At 39.4% G+C, this 18,630-nt stretch overlaps 1 protein-coding gene across 1 annotated transcript in view; it reads right to left on the bottom strand.

Moving 5' to 3' along the window:
• Positions 1-18,630, bottom strand: part of ARHGAP15 (Rho GTPase activating protein 15) — a 3,416,769-nt gene that overhangs the window by 3,132,615 nt on the left and 265,524 nt on the right. The window contains exon 2 of the mRNA XM_044074973.1: positions 10,107-10,296. Coding sequence (XP_043930908.1) covers positions 10,107-10,226 — 120 coding nt within the window. The 5' untranslated portion in view covers positions 10,227-10,296. The remainder of the gene's footprint in view (positions 1-10,106; positions 10,297-18,630) is intronic.

The raw sequence follows: 18,630 nt of genomic DNA, 5'->3' as shown, positions 1-18,630 counted from the left end.
CAAACAAATCACAGCCTGGTGAGCCACTAAAACTGTTTCCTCATACGTCTCTTCATTTTTGAATAGCATTTCCTAGGAATAAAAAAAAAAAAAAAAGGACACACATCACTCCAGAGTTTAGGCCAACCTATCCATTTCTTAAAATGTGCACAGTAAAATATTCAACTTGTAATACATTCTGGCTGCTGACATGGATATGTTTGCATAGTTATTCTCTTATAGTATAACCTGAACTTATGGTATTTAATGCTCAGCTTTACAATAGTTCTCAGTTTCTTAACATTGACCTCTCAAGCCTCTGATGTGACCCAGTACTTTCTGTTACTATTGTTTTATGTAGTTTGTCTTAGTTGTATACTTGCATGTCTCTCATCCTCTCAGCAACAGACTCCTGAAGAAAACTTCCATATCAGATACTTGTATTGAAAGAGTACCAGCAGCTGTAGCAGGGATACCACACTCCAAACATAGTACTGACAAACACAGGGGGAATGTATATGTCTCAATCGCTAGTCTACACTGAGCACCCCCCATAAAATACATATACTCAGGTGAAAGTTGACATCATATTTCAATATACTGTAAATACATAGATAAATACAAATATTAGTGCACGTATATGTACAATAATACACATATGCCATCAATAAAACAAGATAAATACAATTTTAATCATATCAATATACTAAGAAAATACTAAGAAAATCAATCAATATACTAAGAACAATCCAAAACTTAGGAAAAAACATAGAAGGAGGGAACATGTTTCCTTGATACTGTCATCAAAATCCCACTCACTTATTCAGATTTTAGACTAAATACAATATTACGTAGCATTGAAATGTCCTGACGTTATAAGTGCGAGAGTTCATTATTCACACATAAAGCAAACGTCAGAGTGGGAAAGTTCAAATAGTGGATAAGGAGGAGGAAAGGAAAAGAAGGAAGAGTGAGAAAAGTATTTGTTGGAAGAAATACTAAGGGTAGATATGGGAGGCAGAAGAAAAAATGAGTAAACGCGACATTACAAGTAAGCAAAATGAAACCAAGGAAAAGAAGAGAGCCTGGACAGCAAGATTTGCAGCTGCAGACTGACAAGTGGATTGGTAGCAGGTGTCATAAAACTGGGTTTGGAAAAAAGTTTGGTGACATTGAACAAACAGATTTGTCCACATTAACCATGTATCATTGTTTTGTGTGTGTGTGTGTGTGTGTGTGTGTGTGTGTGTGTGTGTGTGTGTGTGTATGTGGTGTAAAAGAACTAAAGCCAACTTTGGGCTCCTAAAAAACAGAGGTGGCTAACTTCACGGCACCCATGCAAATGGAGAATAGTGGCATGACCACTGAATCATACACCAATGCACTGTACGAACACGTACACAAATGCATGGATCTCGCCATACCCAATAGAATCAAGACACTCTCCTCCAAAAAAAGGAAGCCAATCTGGTGGTCCCCTGTCATAAATAAACTATACAACTGAAGGAAGAATAAGGTAAAGTCGCAAGACTGGAAAAACTCCCTTATCAGCCTTAACAAAAAGTTGAGATCCCTCATCAAATCCTTTAAGGCTAGCTATGAAAACAGAATTGCAGCAGATAGTAAAGAGAACCACAAGGCAGACAACAATAGGCATCACACTTCTACATTTTACCTTCACACTATAAATCAGACTTCAAACTCACTACCTATCCATCTTTCTCTTCTATAGCCCATGAGCTGTACTCTTCAAACACTACCCTCCTATTTAATTCCAGAGTAATTCCCATCCTACCCCATCCTCTTCTCCCTCACCTCCCACACCCATCCAAACGCACCATTCATCATCACCTATACTCACCCTCTTTAACAAAGAATATTAGACTCATACTAGACAGGCTGTCACTGTCTCTCTCTAAGGACATCCACCTGTCCCTACCAATGCCACACCCAACTCTCATCTCCATCTACCACATTCCCCCACCCCCAAGAACTTTTGTTTTATTACAATCAATGCCCAAAGCCTTAGAAATAAAATTCCCATCCTCCACGCTTGGCTGTCCCATAACCAACCTGACATTGTTGCCATCACAGAGACCTGGCTTAATTCTAATATAAAAAATAATGAAATTCTCCCACCAGGCTACCAAATGCTATGCTCTGACAGACCCAGCAAAAGAGGTGGTGATGTAGCTATACTCGACTCCTCTTCCTACACTGTTACTCCCTACACAATCCCATTCCTAAATTTGCCAATTCTGAACTCTGTATTGCCCTCCTTAAACTCAGCAAACACAAATCCATATGTCTTGCCACCCTCTATATTCCTCCAGGCAACAACATCCCTATACTTGAAGACATACTCTCCTGGTTTTCAACTAACATCAAAAACGAAACAGTTATTTTAGGTGATGTAAACATAAACTGGGCCATGATAAACTCTGAATCCATCTCCCTAAACATCAACCTCTACAACTACACCCAATTAATAAACTCTCCTGCCAGGCCAAACAAAGGTGAAACCACTGGTACCATCATTGACTGGATCTTAGTGTCTCATCCTAACCTCATCTCAGATACTGGCACCTTTCCTGACTCTCTGTGACCACCTGCCTGCATTTGCTGACTGTCACTCCTCTCCCCCTCAAAAGCTACACCACTATGTACAATCTCAGAACCTCTCCAATTTTAACCCACAAATATTCATAGACTGCCTAAAAGTAACAGATTGGTCACCCTTAAAAAACATGCCTCTCGACAATGCCATTGATTACTTTAATAAAACTTCCTGAACATTCTTAAGCTTGCTCCACTAAAAACTAAAAGCGTTAAAACTTTATCCTCTCCTTGGTTAACCAAAGAAATAAACAAATCATGCACCTAAGAGACAAAAAGTGGAAACTTTACCGTAAAAATTAATTACCCCATGTCCTAACAGAAGCCAAACAACTCCATAACATTGCAAAAAAGCTAATAATCAGTGATCAAAAATCATATCACAATAAACTTCAATCAGAAACCTTATCCAACCCAAGAAAATTCTGGGACTCTATCCACTCCCTTCTCCACCCGGGCAATAAGAAAAATCCATCCCCTAACCTAAACCTTACTGATCTAGAAAATGCCTCTAACTTCAATACCTTCTTCACAGAATTCATAGCTAAACTCACCACCAGCTTCTGTCAGCACTCTCTCCTCCCCCAACCAACACCTCTACATCCCCACACAATCTGACTTCCCCTACTCCTACTTTTAGCTTCTCTCACCACTCTCACCCTCCTCCCCCAACCAACCCCTCTACATCCCCACACAATCTGACTACCCCTACTCCTACTTTTAGCTTCTCTCCTGTCTCTATAATCAAAATAAAGAAGCTCCTCCTTCAACTCAAAACATGCTCCCCTGCCCCAAATAACCTGCCCACAACTTTCCTCAAATTGTCGGCAGACAGCATTGCCCATACCATCTCTATTTTAATAGACCGATCCATACTAGAATCATATGCCCCATCACTATGGAAACATGTCTTTATCATTCCACTCCATAAAGAAGGAAAAAACACTGACACTTCTAATTTCTGGCCCATAGCCATCCTGTCCTCACTATCAAAAATCATGGAGAAATGTATTCAATCCCAAATGATGCCTTATATGACCCAAAACTACCTACTAACCCCTGCAAAACATGGTTTCTGTCCCTGGTATAGCACCATCACTGCCCTTCTCTCCTTTCTAGACTCCATAAACCTTGCTTGCAACTATGGCAAAATAGTTTTTCCTCTGTTCCTTGACCTCTCCAAAGCCTTTGATACCATTTCTCACCCCTTACTATTATCCCAGTTCTCCTCTCTCAGCCTCCCCCCCTACTCCCCCACCATCACCTTGTTCACCAGCTACCTCTCTGAAAGACAGCAAGCCATCAAATGGAAAAACGCACTCTCTTTCTTTCTACACACACCTAGCAGAATTCCCCAGGGTTCCATCCTAGGCCCCCACCTCTTTAATAGCTTCATTAACAACTTCCACCAGTCTCTCTCCAATCCCACACTAATTCAATATGCTGACAATTCGACCATTATTTGTACAGCAGACACCCCTCTGACCTACTTCTCAAAACTCAGTTAGCCCTCTACCGAATCATGGATGCATAGTAATCACCTCACCTTAAATACCAATAAAACAAAATTAATGATCTTCTCCCCATCCAAAAACACCAATATAGACAGAAACTCTTACAGTGACTGCTCAGAGTAATAGCTCCAAAGAAATAGTATCATATACCAAACTGCTCTGTGTCATAATTGATGAAAAACTAAAATTTGACATCCATATCCAAACTAATATAAAAAAAACTCACCAAAACTAGGTCTCCTCTATAGACACAATTGTTATCTTACCCCCTCCACCAGACACACCCTTACCTCTACTTACCTTCTTCCCTCTCTTATGTACTGTGCCCCTATTCACTAATCTTCAGCTAGGCTTACAGGCCAAGTGGGAAGCCTGTTACTAAAATCCCCAAATTTGCCACCAACTCCAGAAACTCATTGCATCACTGTCTCTCTCTCTCTCTCTCTCTCCACTCCCTGCAGTGGCTTGAACCTCCTACCTACCTCAGACTCTTTAGACTTACTACTGCTCACAAGCTCATAATCAAACCTTTTAGTTGTCCTTCTCTGTCCACCTCTTTAACCCCCTACATTCCCAACCACTCTCTAAGATCTGAAAACCACAATCTTCTAAACATATATAAGCCTCATAGACCCCCTGACCCCCTGCTATTATCCTGCTCCCTAGCTAAACTCCGGAATTCTCTCCCTGCCACCCTTCAAAATACTCAGAGCCACTCAAACTTCAAAGCTCATCTCCAATCTCACCTTCTTTCAAAGTGGGAATGTTCCTGTATCTCTACCACATAAACTCTAACACCATCTCCCACGCACTATATACGTCAACTTTCTATCAGTGTGCTCTCTTACTCTTTGCCTGTACTTCCTCTCCTACCCTATACCTCATAAACTCCCCCCAACCCACTCCCTTTCTTCATTATAAACCACCTTTTACCTCTCCCAGCTCACCTTCTCTCTGTCCCTCTCCTCATATTTCTAACTTCCAAAAAAAGTATAAATAAATAAGAAAAGCTTGTTTTTTTTTGTCTGTACATAAATGTTTTACTTGCATATTTTTTTCATCTGAAATGCCTGTACTTTTAATATGTTTAGACTACATGAATCTCACTTTTGTAAATCATTACCTAAGATTTGAAATGTTATGTCTTTTTTAACAAACTGTATATTATCTCTGTATTTTTCACTGTTCTACTACTTTATTTACTTTTACATAACTATTGTAAAATTGTCTATATCCTGTGGAGGTTTTCTCCCTGGGCCTCCACTGAAAATGGGCTCTTCCAGGCCCAGTGGACTATCCCAATCATCAAATGGTAATAAATAAATAAATAAGGCCTTCTGTAGTTATGCGAAGAATCTCCATGGCAATAACCAGATTTGCTCTGAGCTACTGCACACTGGTACCTTCTATACCGTGCCAATAGATATTGCCAATATACTGGCCAACGGATTCAGTGCCAACTTTAACCCCCCAAAGGCCCAACCACAACACCAGTAGATATGCCAGGCACCAATATTACTGCTGCACATGTTAAAACAGCACTGTCCAAGGCCAAGAATACAGCTTCTATGGGACCTGACAATATCCCTGGCTGTGTTCTACATGAACTACAGAGTGAACTGGCATCACACCTGTGTGCCCTGTTCAATCACAGCCTCACCTCAGGCTTTGTACCTACCAAATGGTGCACTGCTACAGTCATCCCTCTCCACAAGGAAGGAGTGACTACAGACCCTGGGAACTATTGCCCCATTAGCCTGACGAGCCTGATATGCAAAGCTATGGAACGCATCATCATGAACCTAACAAACAAGTATATAGGGAATCTCCAAACTCTGGAACTCACACAGTTTGGTTTTGTGAAAGGTAGATCTGCTCAACTTGGTCGACTTCTTTGAGTCAGTCACCAGAGCTATGGATGAAGGCAATGTGGTTCATACAGCCTACCTTGATCTGGCCAAGGCCTTTGTTACCATTCCCCACTTGGGAGTCATAGAAAAAATCACTAAGCTAGGCATCAACCCCTGTATCACTAAGTGGGTTGGAAATTGGCTCACAGATAAGTTCCCTATGACACTGTTGCAAACACAGGTTGCCAAATGCATCTTTGTCAAACTGAAAAGTGCAAAAAGGCAAAATAGCAAAGTGGCTTTTCAGCAAATTTGCTTGGCCACTTTCACTACTTTGCCATTTTCGGCACTGTAGTGTTATCTCGGAGTTGGTATATTTAAGTAGAGGGGATGTGGGGGGCACAGCCCCCCTATGTCAAGGGGTGTGGGGCGAAGCCCCCCTTATTATGTAGAATTTTACACTTTTTTTTTTGGAACAACGATTTTTTTTCCAAGGGAAAAAAATCGCTGTTCTGAGGTTTTGATGTTGCAAGCTTTCGCTTACATGGAGTCGATTATGTGTCATTCGCTCTTCTGTGCATGTGATATCATAATATAGACCCCACAGATAGAACCCACAATGTGAAAGTAGCTGACTCCAAGTCAGACTGCCGACCAGTCACGAGTGGAGTCCCACAGGGTTCGGTCCTGGGTCCTCTCCTGTTTGGTATCTACTTCTCTGAAGTCCAGGCCAACAAAGGGTCTCTGGCTGACAAAGTTCACAAATGACTGCAAATTGGGAGCTATTATTAATTCCCCAAGTGATGTTGAAATTCCTCAGAAAGGCCTCACTGAGACCAACGACTGGTGTCAAAACCATGGCGTTAATCTCCATGCCAAAAAAATGTGTCATCATCCCCTTTGGGAAAAGCTCTGTTCCCATGAATTACCACATTGATGGTAGTCCACTGAACACAGAAGGCATAATAAGAGATCTGGAAACACAAGTTGACAGAAACCTCTCTTTTGACCACCACACTGCCATTGTTGTCATAAAGGCCTTTTATGTGGCACATCTCATTACTCTCATTACACACCTCTGGAAGAAAGAGGTCATTGTCTCCCTCTAAGCTTCCCTCATTAGGCCAATCATCGAGTACAATGCCCCATTTGACATGTACCTCACTAGACACCTGCAACAACTGGAGAGGCCACAAAGTACCTCACAAAGAGGATCCTAGGCCTTAAACACTTGTCTTATATGGACAGACTCAAAAAGTTCCAACTATTCTCTGTCTCATACAGCCTACTTAGAGGCGGTCTCTGCTTGACTTACAAAGCCATGTCTGACCCAGCTCTGTTAGGAATACTACATCTAAAGACATCCCAATCCCTCTGCACCACATGCTCCAGAGACCTCAACCTCATTACCACAATCTGGATGGACAGGTTGATAACCCAGAGACTGCCCGTGCTATGGAATAGACTTCCCATACATGTCAAGCAGAGCACCTCACTGGCCCTCTTCAAGAGAAATCTTGATGAGTGGATGAGAAATAGAAAATTCAGCCTAGGGTTCTACTTGATAGAGGCACTGGGAACTAATGTCGTGTGGCACGATGCCAGGGTAATCCTATGGACTAGGCTTGTAAAGGCTCCAGGGCCATTAGCCTAGTATACACCTATGAACCTATAAAGCAAATCTGCAGTGATACCTGCTTGCTGCCCTGCTGAGGGGGACACGTGTAAGTGCAGTGGACTGGCACCAGTAGGAAGGGATGAAAGCATACCTCTCAACATCTTAGAACAAAAAATCTGGAAAAGGCCAAAAATAATGGGGGACATAGGCACAAAAATAGGGACAATTTTTCAATATCGCTCTTACAAACTTAGAAAGTTGATAAACAGGTTTTGCATTAGCATTAATTTAAATAATGATATGAAGTCTGAAAATCAAATGCCTATCATTATGTTCTGACTTAATTGTTCAATGATTTGCCAGTGATTCGACAGAAAACTGCAATTTTATAAAAACAGACAAAAACTGAGACAAACTACCTGGACTTCCTGTTGAGAGGTATGAATGGGAGTCCTGAACTGACATCCATCAATCGTTTCATTTGCCAAAGCCATTACAGCAGTGTTTGCAGAGAGGTGGGAAAAGACTTACATTTGACTGGTATGTTGTGTGGGTGAGGGTAGCTGTGTTTGTGGAAAGTGGATGTGTGCCTTTGTAAGTGCGGTATGAATGTTATGCATTATGAAATGTAGAGATTAAGAGTAAAATTGTGTTCAGTGTGGTCCTTAGCAATTTCATCATTGCTTGTTTCAGACATAATAGATTCCCCTGTTTTTGTCAGTTCTATGTTTGAGTGCATTGTTTTGGAGTATGGTATCCCTGCTTTGGAAGTTTTCTCCAGGAGTCTGTTGCTGAGAGGATGAGAGACATGCTGCAGGTATACAACAAAGACAAACTACATAAAGCAATAGTAAGAGAAAGTACCAGGTCACATCAGAGGCTTGGGAGGTCATTGTTAAGAAACTGAGAACTGCTGTAAACTTTATCAAGTTCAGGTTGTGCTATAAGAGAATAACTATGTAAAGATAACCATGTCAGCAGCCAGAATACATTACAAGTTGAATATTTTACTGAGCACATTTAAAAAAATGGATAGATTGGCCTAAACTCTGGACTGATGTGTGTGCTTTGTTTTTTTTTTTTTTTTTTTTTTTATTCCTGGGAAATGCTGTTCAGAAGTGAAGAGAAGTATGAGGGAACAGTTTTAGTGGCACACCAGGCTGTGACTTGTTTGATGTCTATTGTCATGCAAAGCTGACTAAATAGTTGAATCTACCCAAGCTGGAAATGTGAGACTGTAGCCCACTGAAGGAGGGGAGATGGGAGGAGTAACTTGGCCAGGAATTGAATCTTGCAAAACTGTTCCTTGTGAAAAGTCTTTTTTATCTCAGTAATTTGGTGACACTTTTGCAAGGTTCTTTCAGAGAATGTGTAGTACATCAGTAGGAGCAAAATTTGTAAAACTCAGTGGAGACCAGTCAATGACACATGAGCTGCAGACTCTCAAACTTGGCAGGTTTTTTCAGGTGTTCATTCTAATTGAATGGAACTCTAGCCTGACAACAAACGGTAGGGCTATTTATTCTCACAATCTGTGCATTATGGGACAGATTTAGCTTTCCAAAGGAATCACAATGTCTGCCCCCATGAGGGCAGACAAGAGTAAAAACAAAATAAAATTAGGAATGAATACTTATTTTGCTGCAGGCAGCTTTGGGAGGTGCAGTAAATCATGACAAGATACAAGATATGTTTTTTTCATCATTTGCCCGTAGTGATCCTTTAAGCAGACAGTGCTCTGGAGCAATTTGGAAAATGAGATGGTGTCTTTGACCACATCTCTCATAGCTACCCATTGAATACATACAGAAATGTAAACACCCTTACACACTTTAACATGCTTTGGCATCTAGGCTGTCTAATTAACCATGAAAAATGTATGATTCTTCCTTTGTTGAAATAGTCCTGTATGAAATGACTACTGTCACTGGAAGTGCACTCAGAAGCCTGCATTGTCCCTCAAATTCATTTGTTGACGTGGCATTCGGCAGTTATTGGCACAACACAGCAACTCTGTGTGCAAAGTTATACTGTCAATAACTTTTCTTGTAGTATTCTGTCTGCTACCCCAGATGCTTTCAAGTCATTATGTTAGCAAGTATGCAATCCTAACCAAAGCTGCAAGTGTAGTTGGTAGTATGATTGAATGTCATATATTTTCAGCAAATCAATGCCGAAAGAAATATACACACAGTGCTAAAGAACGGATTATATTAAGTATTGAACATGTCTATCTGAAATGGCATAAAGTATTTGCTGATTCTGTGGTTAGTTGTTGCATTTGAATTTGCTCACACCAAAAAAGCTGTGTAACTTCAGATTTAATATACTTAGACCCTCTGGGAATAAGGGTGGTGTAAAATTATTTAAAAGTACTGTTGTCAAAATAATTTTGACTAAATGGTGTCTCAGACATTTGTTTTTGCCAACCAGTTTATCCAACCTTAAATTATGAGTACAAATGCTATACAGGTATTTTTTCAGTTAATCTTTTTAAGTAAACGTTGAGGACCTTTAATCAAGTCTGACCTTTGAATCTCTGTTTGACTGGAACATTCTGGGTGGTTTCCATGTCCTTTCATTTGTTTCTGCATGAACATAAAACTTTCTTCCTGAGACATCATCCACGTACACTTGCCATTGGCCCATCAGTACTTGGACTGGAGGACCAGAAGGACTTGGTGGCTCCAGGTTTTATCTCTTTATGTCCTACAAGGAACTAATAAAGATTCATGATGTAAGTCATAACACATAAATTAAAGAAAATAATAAAGTGCATACAGAACAATGCATTGTAAGAGTAAACTGAAGTGATATGATTTTCAGTGCAACAGACGAACAATCTGCTACCACCACTGGAAAATAACTGCTTAATAAACATTTTCTTTTCAAATTATTTTGATTATGCTTTGGCTATTTACCTTAAAATTAATAATGAAAATGCTAATTACATTTATTATACAATATTGAGAATGTTTTTCACAAAAAAAAGTTTGGAAATGAATCTAAAACTATAACAATGAACCACTCCAGTTGAATGAAGATTTTTAAAATAGCCATAGAAGAAACAGACTTAAAACAGTGAAAAAAAAAACTTAGTAAAAAAGATTATTACTGATGGATAAGACTGTATTAATGCAAATATTTATGCCTACCCAAACAAGCTAAATATGTTGTGTAAAATATCAACTCCGTGATAATAGTAATTACATACAATGTTTGGTGTAGTGGTAATTCACTCTGTTTATGGTGTGCAGGGTTCTAGGTTCAAGACTTACAAGAGCTCATTTTAGTGAAACAAAAACATTTATGCTAGTATTTGACAGTACAGACATTCTCAAGGTAATTACATAACACAAGACATTAAAATATTTTTTTCACTCCTCCATATAAACTATGGCTTTATTTGTGAAATTCTCAAAAACAAGGAAAAGCAGTTCTCAGACTATATATGTAAAAGGCATTGAGAAGAATATACAAAACTGACTTTTGAAACATATAAAAAGCATGCACTGCATTCACCAACTCATAATTATAAAACAGCATAGAGATGAACTAGTTCTATGCCTGTTGAAAGACTTGTGTCACCATCAATAGCACTTTAAATTCACAACAATTTGCATAGTCTGTTACTAGCATAGGGGAAACTATTTATAATTTTGATCCTGTGGAAAGTGGGGGAGTATGATTCCCACATCAAAAGCAGAAAGGGGATTGGTGCATAGGAAAATGATAACTAAATGCCTTCTAGTATTGTCTTATTCCATGAAAAGTCTCTGGATTTTTTTAAGTGATGTACCTCCATGATAAAAGTCCAGTGCAACAGTACAGTTGAGTTAATCCTTAGTTTTCCTTTGTCGTGTTCCATGAACTTTGTTGACTGGAGCTGATAAAAAAGACCTTTTCATGGACTGCATATGAGATGAGTGCCAGTGATAAGTAAGTACCACTGTCTCTTTTAAAAAGTGTAAAACATCTGGGGCTCTGTCTCTATGGCATAGATCACCAATGCCCTGGCTATGACACAGATAATCCATGTATGAGTATTGGACACGTAACATGAAATTCTGTGAGAAGGAGGGTGGGACTGAATATATGCTCTTGCCCGTTATGAGGGGTGTATTTTGCTAGCTGTACTACTGACATCTATGGGATAGTTAGCAGATATGGGGTAGGTGTCATACACTGTAATTGACAGGTGGTGCTCACACAGTGCTGAAGGGAGCTTTTTACAGCAGTGCCACTTAGTACAGCCACCAGCTTCTTCAAGGGTAGGAGTGTATTTTTAAATATGGGGCTTCCCCCATAGAAATGATGGCATTCTTCCATGCTTGACTCTCAACTCGATGGAGAATGAAATAGCCAAAAGGCTTTTGACTGGCACATGAAAAGAATGGGTTCCAGGGCTTGCACTAGGGTCTGAAAATGACTCTGACCGCTCACACCTCATAGTGAATAAATGGGACTATAGGTGGAATTGAGGATAGTTGTAGCATGATGGGGCATTAAAGGACATATAACTCACAGTGACTGAGTCATAGGTATGTTAGACTAGTCTGGTTAGTGGCAACATGTTATAGTTACAGCAAGAAGGGGTAATGGTACTAAAATGGTAATATTATCCCCTCCTGGAAATCACTGGGTTTGTGAATGCAATAGTTTTAGAAGAAATACAGTTACTGTTGGTAAGGTAGGAATGGAAGACACAAGGCTGAGAATCAGGTATATAAAATCCCGAGGAGGCAATACTTAAAGTTTTGCTCTCAGGTGGAATGATATGTACCTTATTTGGGCATGTCAGACATTAGTCAAATCTCAAGACAGCAGTTTGTGTTTGTTTTATGTTCTTAAAGCAAAGCACTTCACACATATTACCATCAGTGAAGAGCTTTGGCCATTGCTGACATATTATTTGCTGGTCATGTTGTAGATTTTCTAAGTAGGACATGCACAACTTGCAAAGCACTTTTTCAATCAAATATTGTGCACAAGGTAAGTTTTAAAAATTATACATTAGATGTTTTATTGAACCAGGCCAAAAGTGAGTTATATAGACTAAGGAATGATGATGGTGAAAGAGCAGCAAAACACTGTAAATCCATGTGACTCCCACATTGTGATCTGATAGAGGATAAGTTGATGTTAACCTGATAAGAAGTTAAACCACTGTCTGATGTACCTGAAAACTTTCTGGTAGTGGCTGCAGGAACAGAGCATGCTGCAGAAAAGAAGTGCATTGCATCCTCAGATGCAATGGCCCTCGAAATGCAGAAACTGAAGTTGGAGTTGGAAATGAGATGCTTAAATACAACGCACCTGATTGAGTAAAACAGATTGGGTAGAACATGAGTGGCAGCAAAGACAGGCCAAAGTAGTGGAAAGAGAGGAGACAGAGAAAAGGAAATACAGCAATAGCATGTGAAGGAGATACTCAACCAGTGTCAGATGTGTGCAAGTGGCAGGGATAAAAACACAGCTTTGGATGCCAACCTCAGTGGTAAATCATTTCCTCATTATGAAATGATGACTGACATTGATAAATATATTCACTTTTTGTTTTGATGGGGAAACTGGGGAGGACCACAAACTGAACATCTGAGAATACCCAGCTCTCAGAATCTGCCAATCAGGGCATGGGGATGGTAGTAGGAGTTTCCTAATTTTCAAGGGCAGATGGAAACTGTATAATGAGACAATTGCTCATTGCACAGAGAGTGGACTGTTAAACAGGAGGTAATTCTGAGTGATATTCTCTCTTCAGACTACATGGGCATTAACTGCACAAATGGAAGTTTATGCAAATGTTCTGTTGGCCAGAAAATGAAAAGACAAACAGACTACCACATGACATATTAGCATCGCCAAACATTAGACTTCAGGGCTAATAAGTGTCTTTGCCCATTTAAGGAGTTATTTCAAAGGGTAGCCATGGACACTGTGGGGTATTTTAATACCCCAAATACTGCAGGTAAAAGGAATATTTTGGTTGTTGTAAACTATGAAGTGGTGTAACCTCTGGTTTGTGTTGCTATGGAAAAGGTATTAAATGGTCTGTTCATATATTTACAGCAGGTCTACTTCACTTTGTCAAAAAAACTATTTGTTGTTGTTGTCAAACCTATTCATCAAAGCCTTAATTTATCAAACATTCGCTTAAGTGAATTTTTCCCAGGGAAAAAAGATGCTTGACCATCACTGGGAATTTGTCCTTTTCCTCACTGTAGTTCAATCTCAGAGTTGGTATATTTAGTTGTGGGAATGCAGCCCCTAGCTGGATGGGTTTTAAATTTTGCGAATTGTGTGATGCTCATTTGGTTGGCTGTTTTTTTTCCCCTGGGAAAAAAATTTGCTTAAATTAATGTTCGATGGATTAAGGCTTCAGCGAATGACTATTTGATAAATAGGTTTTTCGACACAGTGAAGTAGACCCATTTACAGCAGGGTTGGTTTCCTTTAGGAATTGCTGCCATATAGATGAGCCATTTTCATGTCAGACCTGCTGCCATATATGTGGAGGTGCTTTGAGACAAAACATTCTACTATCCACAAGTAAATGGTCTGGCGGAGAGGTTTAAATCATATATTAAGGTCATTAAGGCCAAACAGAGACCATTCACAGACCATTTAAAGCAGAAGTAGGGCAAGTACCTACCCCTCCACCTCTTGAGACACAGAGTGATGTGCCAAGGGCTGATAAGATTTTCCTAATTTAAGTTACCTTATGATCACAAGTAAGGGGATTTCGGCATTTAATTTGTGATGAGTAACATGATGAATGTTATTCCCAGAAGGAGTCCACTGTGGAATATGTCCTAAATTTTAGGACTAAGCTTAGCCTTCTCGGTGTTTGGCAGAGGAGCACATAGCACAAGTACAATACAACAAAAGGTCTGGTATGACTAGCAACTAAAGTCTGAGAATATACAGGTTGGACAAAATGTTAGTGTGCTTATCTTTATTTGATAGAAGATGCTGAAGCCAATGCTAAAATATCCCCTCATTATAGTGGAAAAGGTAAGCAATATTCACTATGTGGAGGAAATTCCATTCAAGAGACTTAAAAAATTATATTCAAGAGACTTAAACAAATCTTTTACACCATTAATATGATGAAGCCCTTCCATAGAAGACAGACACTGATAACATGTATTTGTAGTAGGTTATGGGAGGAATTATAGGGAAAACTTGTGGTAGGCCTTCTGAATGAAGTTTTTTTCTGACACATCAGTAGACAAGGCAGGGTTTTCAAAGTATCTTTTCAATACCCAGGTTCAGGAAATCTGAACAGGACAACAGGAGTTTGGGAAAATGCTTATTGCTAAGTCGGAGGGCTTCCAAAAGAAAGTGCATCATGCTGACACAGAACCCAATGGCCAATCAAGCAGCCTCCATACAGAGTGCCACAGCAAGTCAAGTAAACCATGAAGGTGGAACTTCAGGGGATTTTAGTTGGGGATGTATTTCAATCAAATATTCACTGATTTACACTCATAGTGCTGTTCAAAAACAAATAGCACCATGTCCTGTGTAATCAACAGTAACCTAAGTAGTTTCATAGAATCAGATATATAGTCTCTGTCTAGAATGGGTGACATCTTAAAAGAGATAGGTATAGATAAGTATCTGAGTATTATTGAGCAAAGGGTTACTGGCAAGTACCCTTGACACTCTCAGGAAAGGGTAAGAAAAATTGTGTAACCCCTTTTTGTTGTATATATTTACTAATATGGTCTTTGGGAAGAAATATTGACCATCCGTGTTGCAAATACTTGTAAATCACATCATGGTTGGAGTTGGAGACTATGTTGTTTTTTTAAATAGTCGACACTGAAAATTGCTATTGGTTTTAACAGGAACACATTCACCATGTAGAAGAGGTGGTTAGTAGCTTAAAGAGAGGAGGGTTAACTGTCAATGGAAAAAAGTGTGAGGTATGACTGGCAAAAGTGTTTTATTTTGGGTCTGGAGTGGATGGATAAAGTTGAAATTGGGGTCAATCAGACATTGTCTATACATTTTAACAATAAATAAATGATGGTACTACTTGGAACAGCAGGTTATTTTAGGAAGTTTATCAGATAGTATAACACAATTGCTACATGTCTTATAAAATGAACAGACAAGACAGATTTATTTTGCTACAGAGTTGTGTTTAAGCATGACAAAATACAGGGGGGTCATGGATGGACCCCCTGTATGAATTGATCCTGACTACAATTTATTGTGCAATTAAATGATTGCAACTACAGTCTTGGAGCTGTATTTATTATCTCTTGAAAGAAGAAACATATCCAGTAGTGTACCTCAGCTGTAGATTTGAGCCAAGAGGGGAACCCTTATGCAGCTGCTGAACTTCATTCTGGGAAATAGTTTCAGCTTACAAATGCTTCAAACATATGTATATGGTAGAATTTTAATAATAGTTGTTGTCTTTCGGCTTTTCCTGGTTAGGGGTTGCCACAGTGGAACTCCAGTCCGCTAATGATTGGCAGTAGATTTTCAAGAACGCCGAGGTGCCAGCATGACGTTCAACCTTCAACAAAGGAACGCCCATTTACGCATGTCTTTTGAACACCCACCCAACCGCGGGGAGGACATGCAGACTCCACCCAGAAGGCACTCCCCACACTCCAGCTGAGAATCGAATGGGAGAACCTTTTGCTGTGAGGCAACAATGCTACCGCTGCACCACCGCAAATTTTAACAATAGTTACAGACAAAAATCTTTTATAGTAGCTATCCACTAGGCAAAACACTAAGCTTCTGAAAATGTAGGCAGTTTAATAAGGCAAGGGAGTGCATAGTGTAACTAAGAGAAAACATCTTCAACTCAAGTAATGTTTCTTACAAGCAATGTTTCTTAGAGGTGTCTCAAGAAAACCCACATGGAGTCTAGAAATGGAGGATTTTTTTTTTTAAATTATACAGAATAAAAGAGCTATTTTTTCAGTAAAAGTGATGCAGAGCTTTGAAAAGTGAAACTGTTTCATGCATAGATGCACACACACACACACACACACACACACACACACACACACACACACACACACACACACACACACACACTAAAATAACTTACAGTTCATTAGACTGCTACTTCATGTCATATACTATATCACTTTCATTGGCCTGAAACTTTCTAGTAATCTAAGCAAATTTAATTAGGAGGATGTTACTAAGATTCAGAATTTTGACAGAACAGGAACCAAAAGAGCCAGGATTCCTTAAGCAAAAGGAGAAAATTAGATGCATTTTTTTCTCAAAGAATAGTGTTACCTGACTATAATCCTTCCTCATTCCAGAACACTTCTCTAGTGTTTTTTTTTTTCAAAAATGTGACTGTTTCCAAAAAGCTCAGTGCAACAATTGAGTTCATTTATTATTTTATTTCCACGTGGATTGTTCAATAATCTTTGTAGATTTGGCAAGACGGAAACATTTCAGTGTGTAGATAAAAAGAATGGCAGCCTGATTGGCAGCCTGATGCCCAGCATCAGTGAGTTAATTTTGTCTATCTTGCATTTGCTAACTTGCCATAACATTCAGAGGTAGAGACATTATAGCTGTCTTCATTCACTGGTAGTAGCACTTGTTAGCTTTTAGTCAGTGTTTTTCCTTATGCTATCAGTCTTCTCAAAACGTTTTATTTGATATTTTTCTGTGCCAGAGTATATCTATATATTTCATTTTCAAGTCTATTGCCTAATTTCTTTAAGAAGAGTTTCACTATTAAATTTTAAAAGATTGTTGCTGATCATTTATTAATTTTTATAAGGGTGCTTACACAAAACTAGAAAAGCAGGGGGGAGGCTAGGCCTGTAATTTCCAAAGTATATTTTAGGGCACAGTACTTTACATGTAAGGACACACTATGTGATATTTTGAGATGAAAAGGCCTCATTTAATAGGGTCCCTGAGGGCATGGAAGTAAGACAAAAGCCTTTCTTTAAAAACCTATATAACATAAACTACAGAGACTGGGCCAAGATTCATTTTGTTATAAGATTTCAGCTTGCCAAGACTTTTGATGTGTCTAGTGAGATATATGCCAAATGTTGCATTATATCCTATAATGGGTTTAAGTAGGGCATAGTGCTGAGGATTATATTCATTATATTTATATGTGATTCCCTTTGTGACTACCTGTGAGATATAGAAAAAAAAATTGACTGCAGTTGCTACATGGTGATCAAATAAAGTAGATAGTAGATATTTGTTGTTTTCTAAATGAGATGATACTGCATTTCTCAGCATTTAGTTTTAGCCCCCTTCACTGTACCAGGAGTTAATGTGTTAGGTCAATCCAAAGGGTATAGGCATAATTTATTGATTTAACAAGTACACTTTGGCATGCAATCATCAGCAAGCATACTCAGACAGAAATTGTTGTCATTAGTCCTTAGAGCAGAAAAATAAATGCCAAAAACAAGGTGGGCCTTGTAGGGAATCCTGTGGAGTGCCATGTCACCTTTTCCCTAATCGAGGAGGCATCACCTTCTCTGATAGCATGCATTTTGTTGTTAATCTACTTTGCAATTCATCTTATCACAATGGAATCAATGTTTAAGACCATTAGTATATTAACAAGCCCCAGGCGGCCATGGTGGTGCAGTGGTTAGCATTGCTGCCTCACAGTAAGAGGTTTTCCGGTTCAATCCTCAGCTGGGGTGCCTTCTGTGCAGAGTCTGCATGTCCTCTCTGTGGTCGTGTGGGTTTCCTCTGGGTGCTCAGGTTTCTTCTCACATTCCAAAGACATGCTGTAGGTGGATTAGACACTCCAAATTGGCCCTAGGTATGAGTGTGTGTGTGTGTGTGTGTGTGTGTGTGTGTGTGTGTGTGTGTGTGTGTGTGTGTGTGTGTGCCTTCTGTGGAAGGTTGGGCACCGGGCTGGAAACTACACTGTAAAAACTCCACTGCCAATCATGACCGGACAGGTGATCTGCTGTGGCGACCCCAAACCAAGAAAAGCCAAAAGAAGAAGAAGTATATTAACAAGCCCATCATTTGGTATAATTTCAAATACATTTATCAGATCAAAGTAAACAGTGTGACC

Source organism: Protopterus annectens, chromosome 6.part0 (assembly GCF_019279795.1).
Source record: "Protopterus annectens isolate FY-2018-M chromosome 6.part0, PAN1.0, whole genome shotgun sequence".
NCBI lineage: Eukaryota > Metazoa > Chordata > Ceratodontiformes > Protopteridae > Protopterus > Protopterus annectens.
This window is presented reverse-complemented; position numbering and strand designations above follow the sequence as displayed.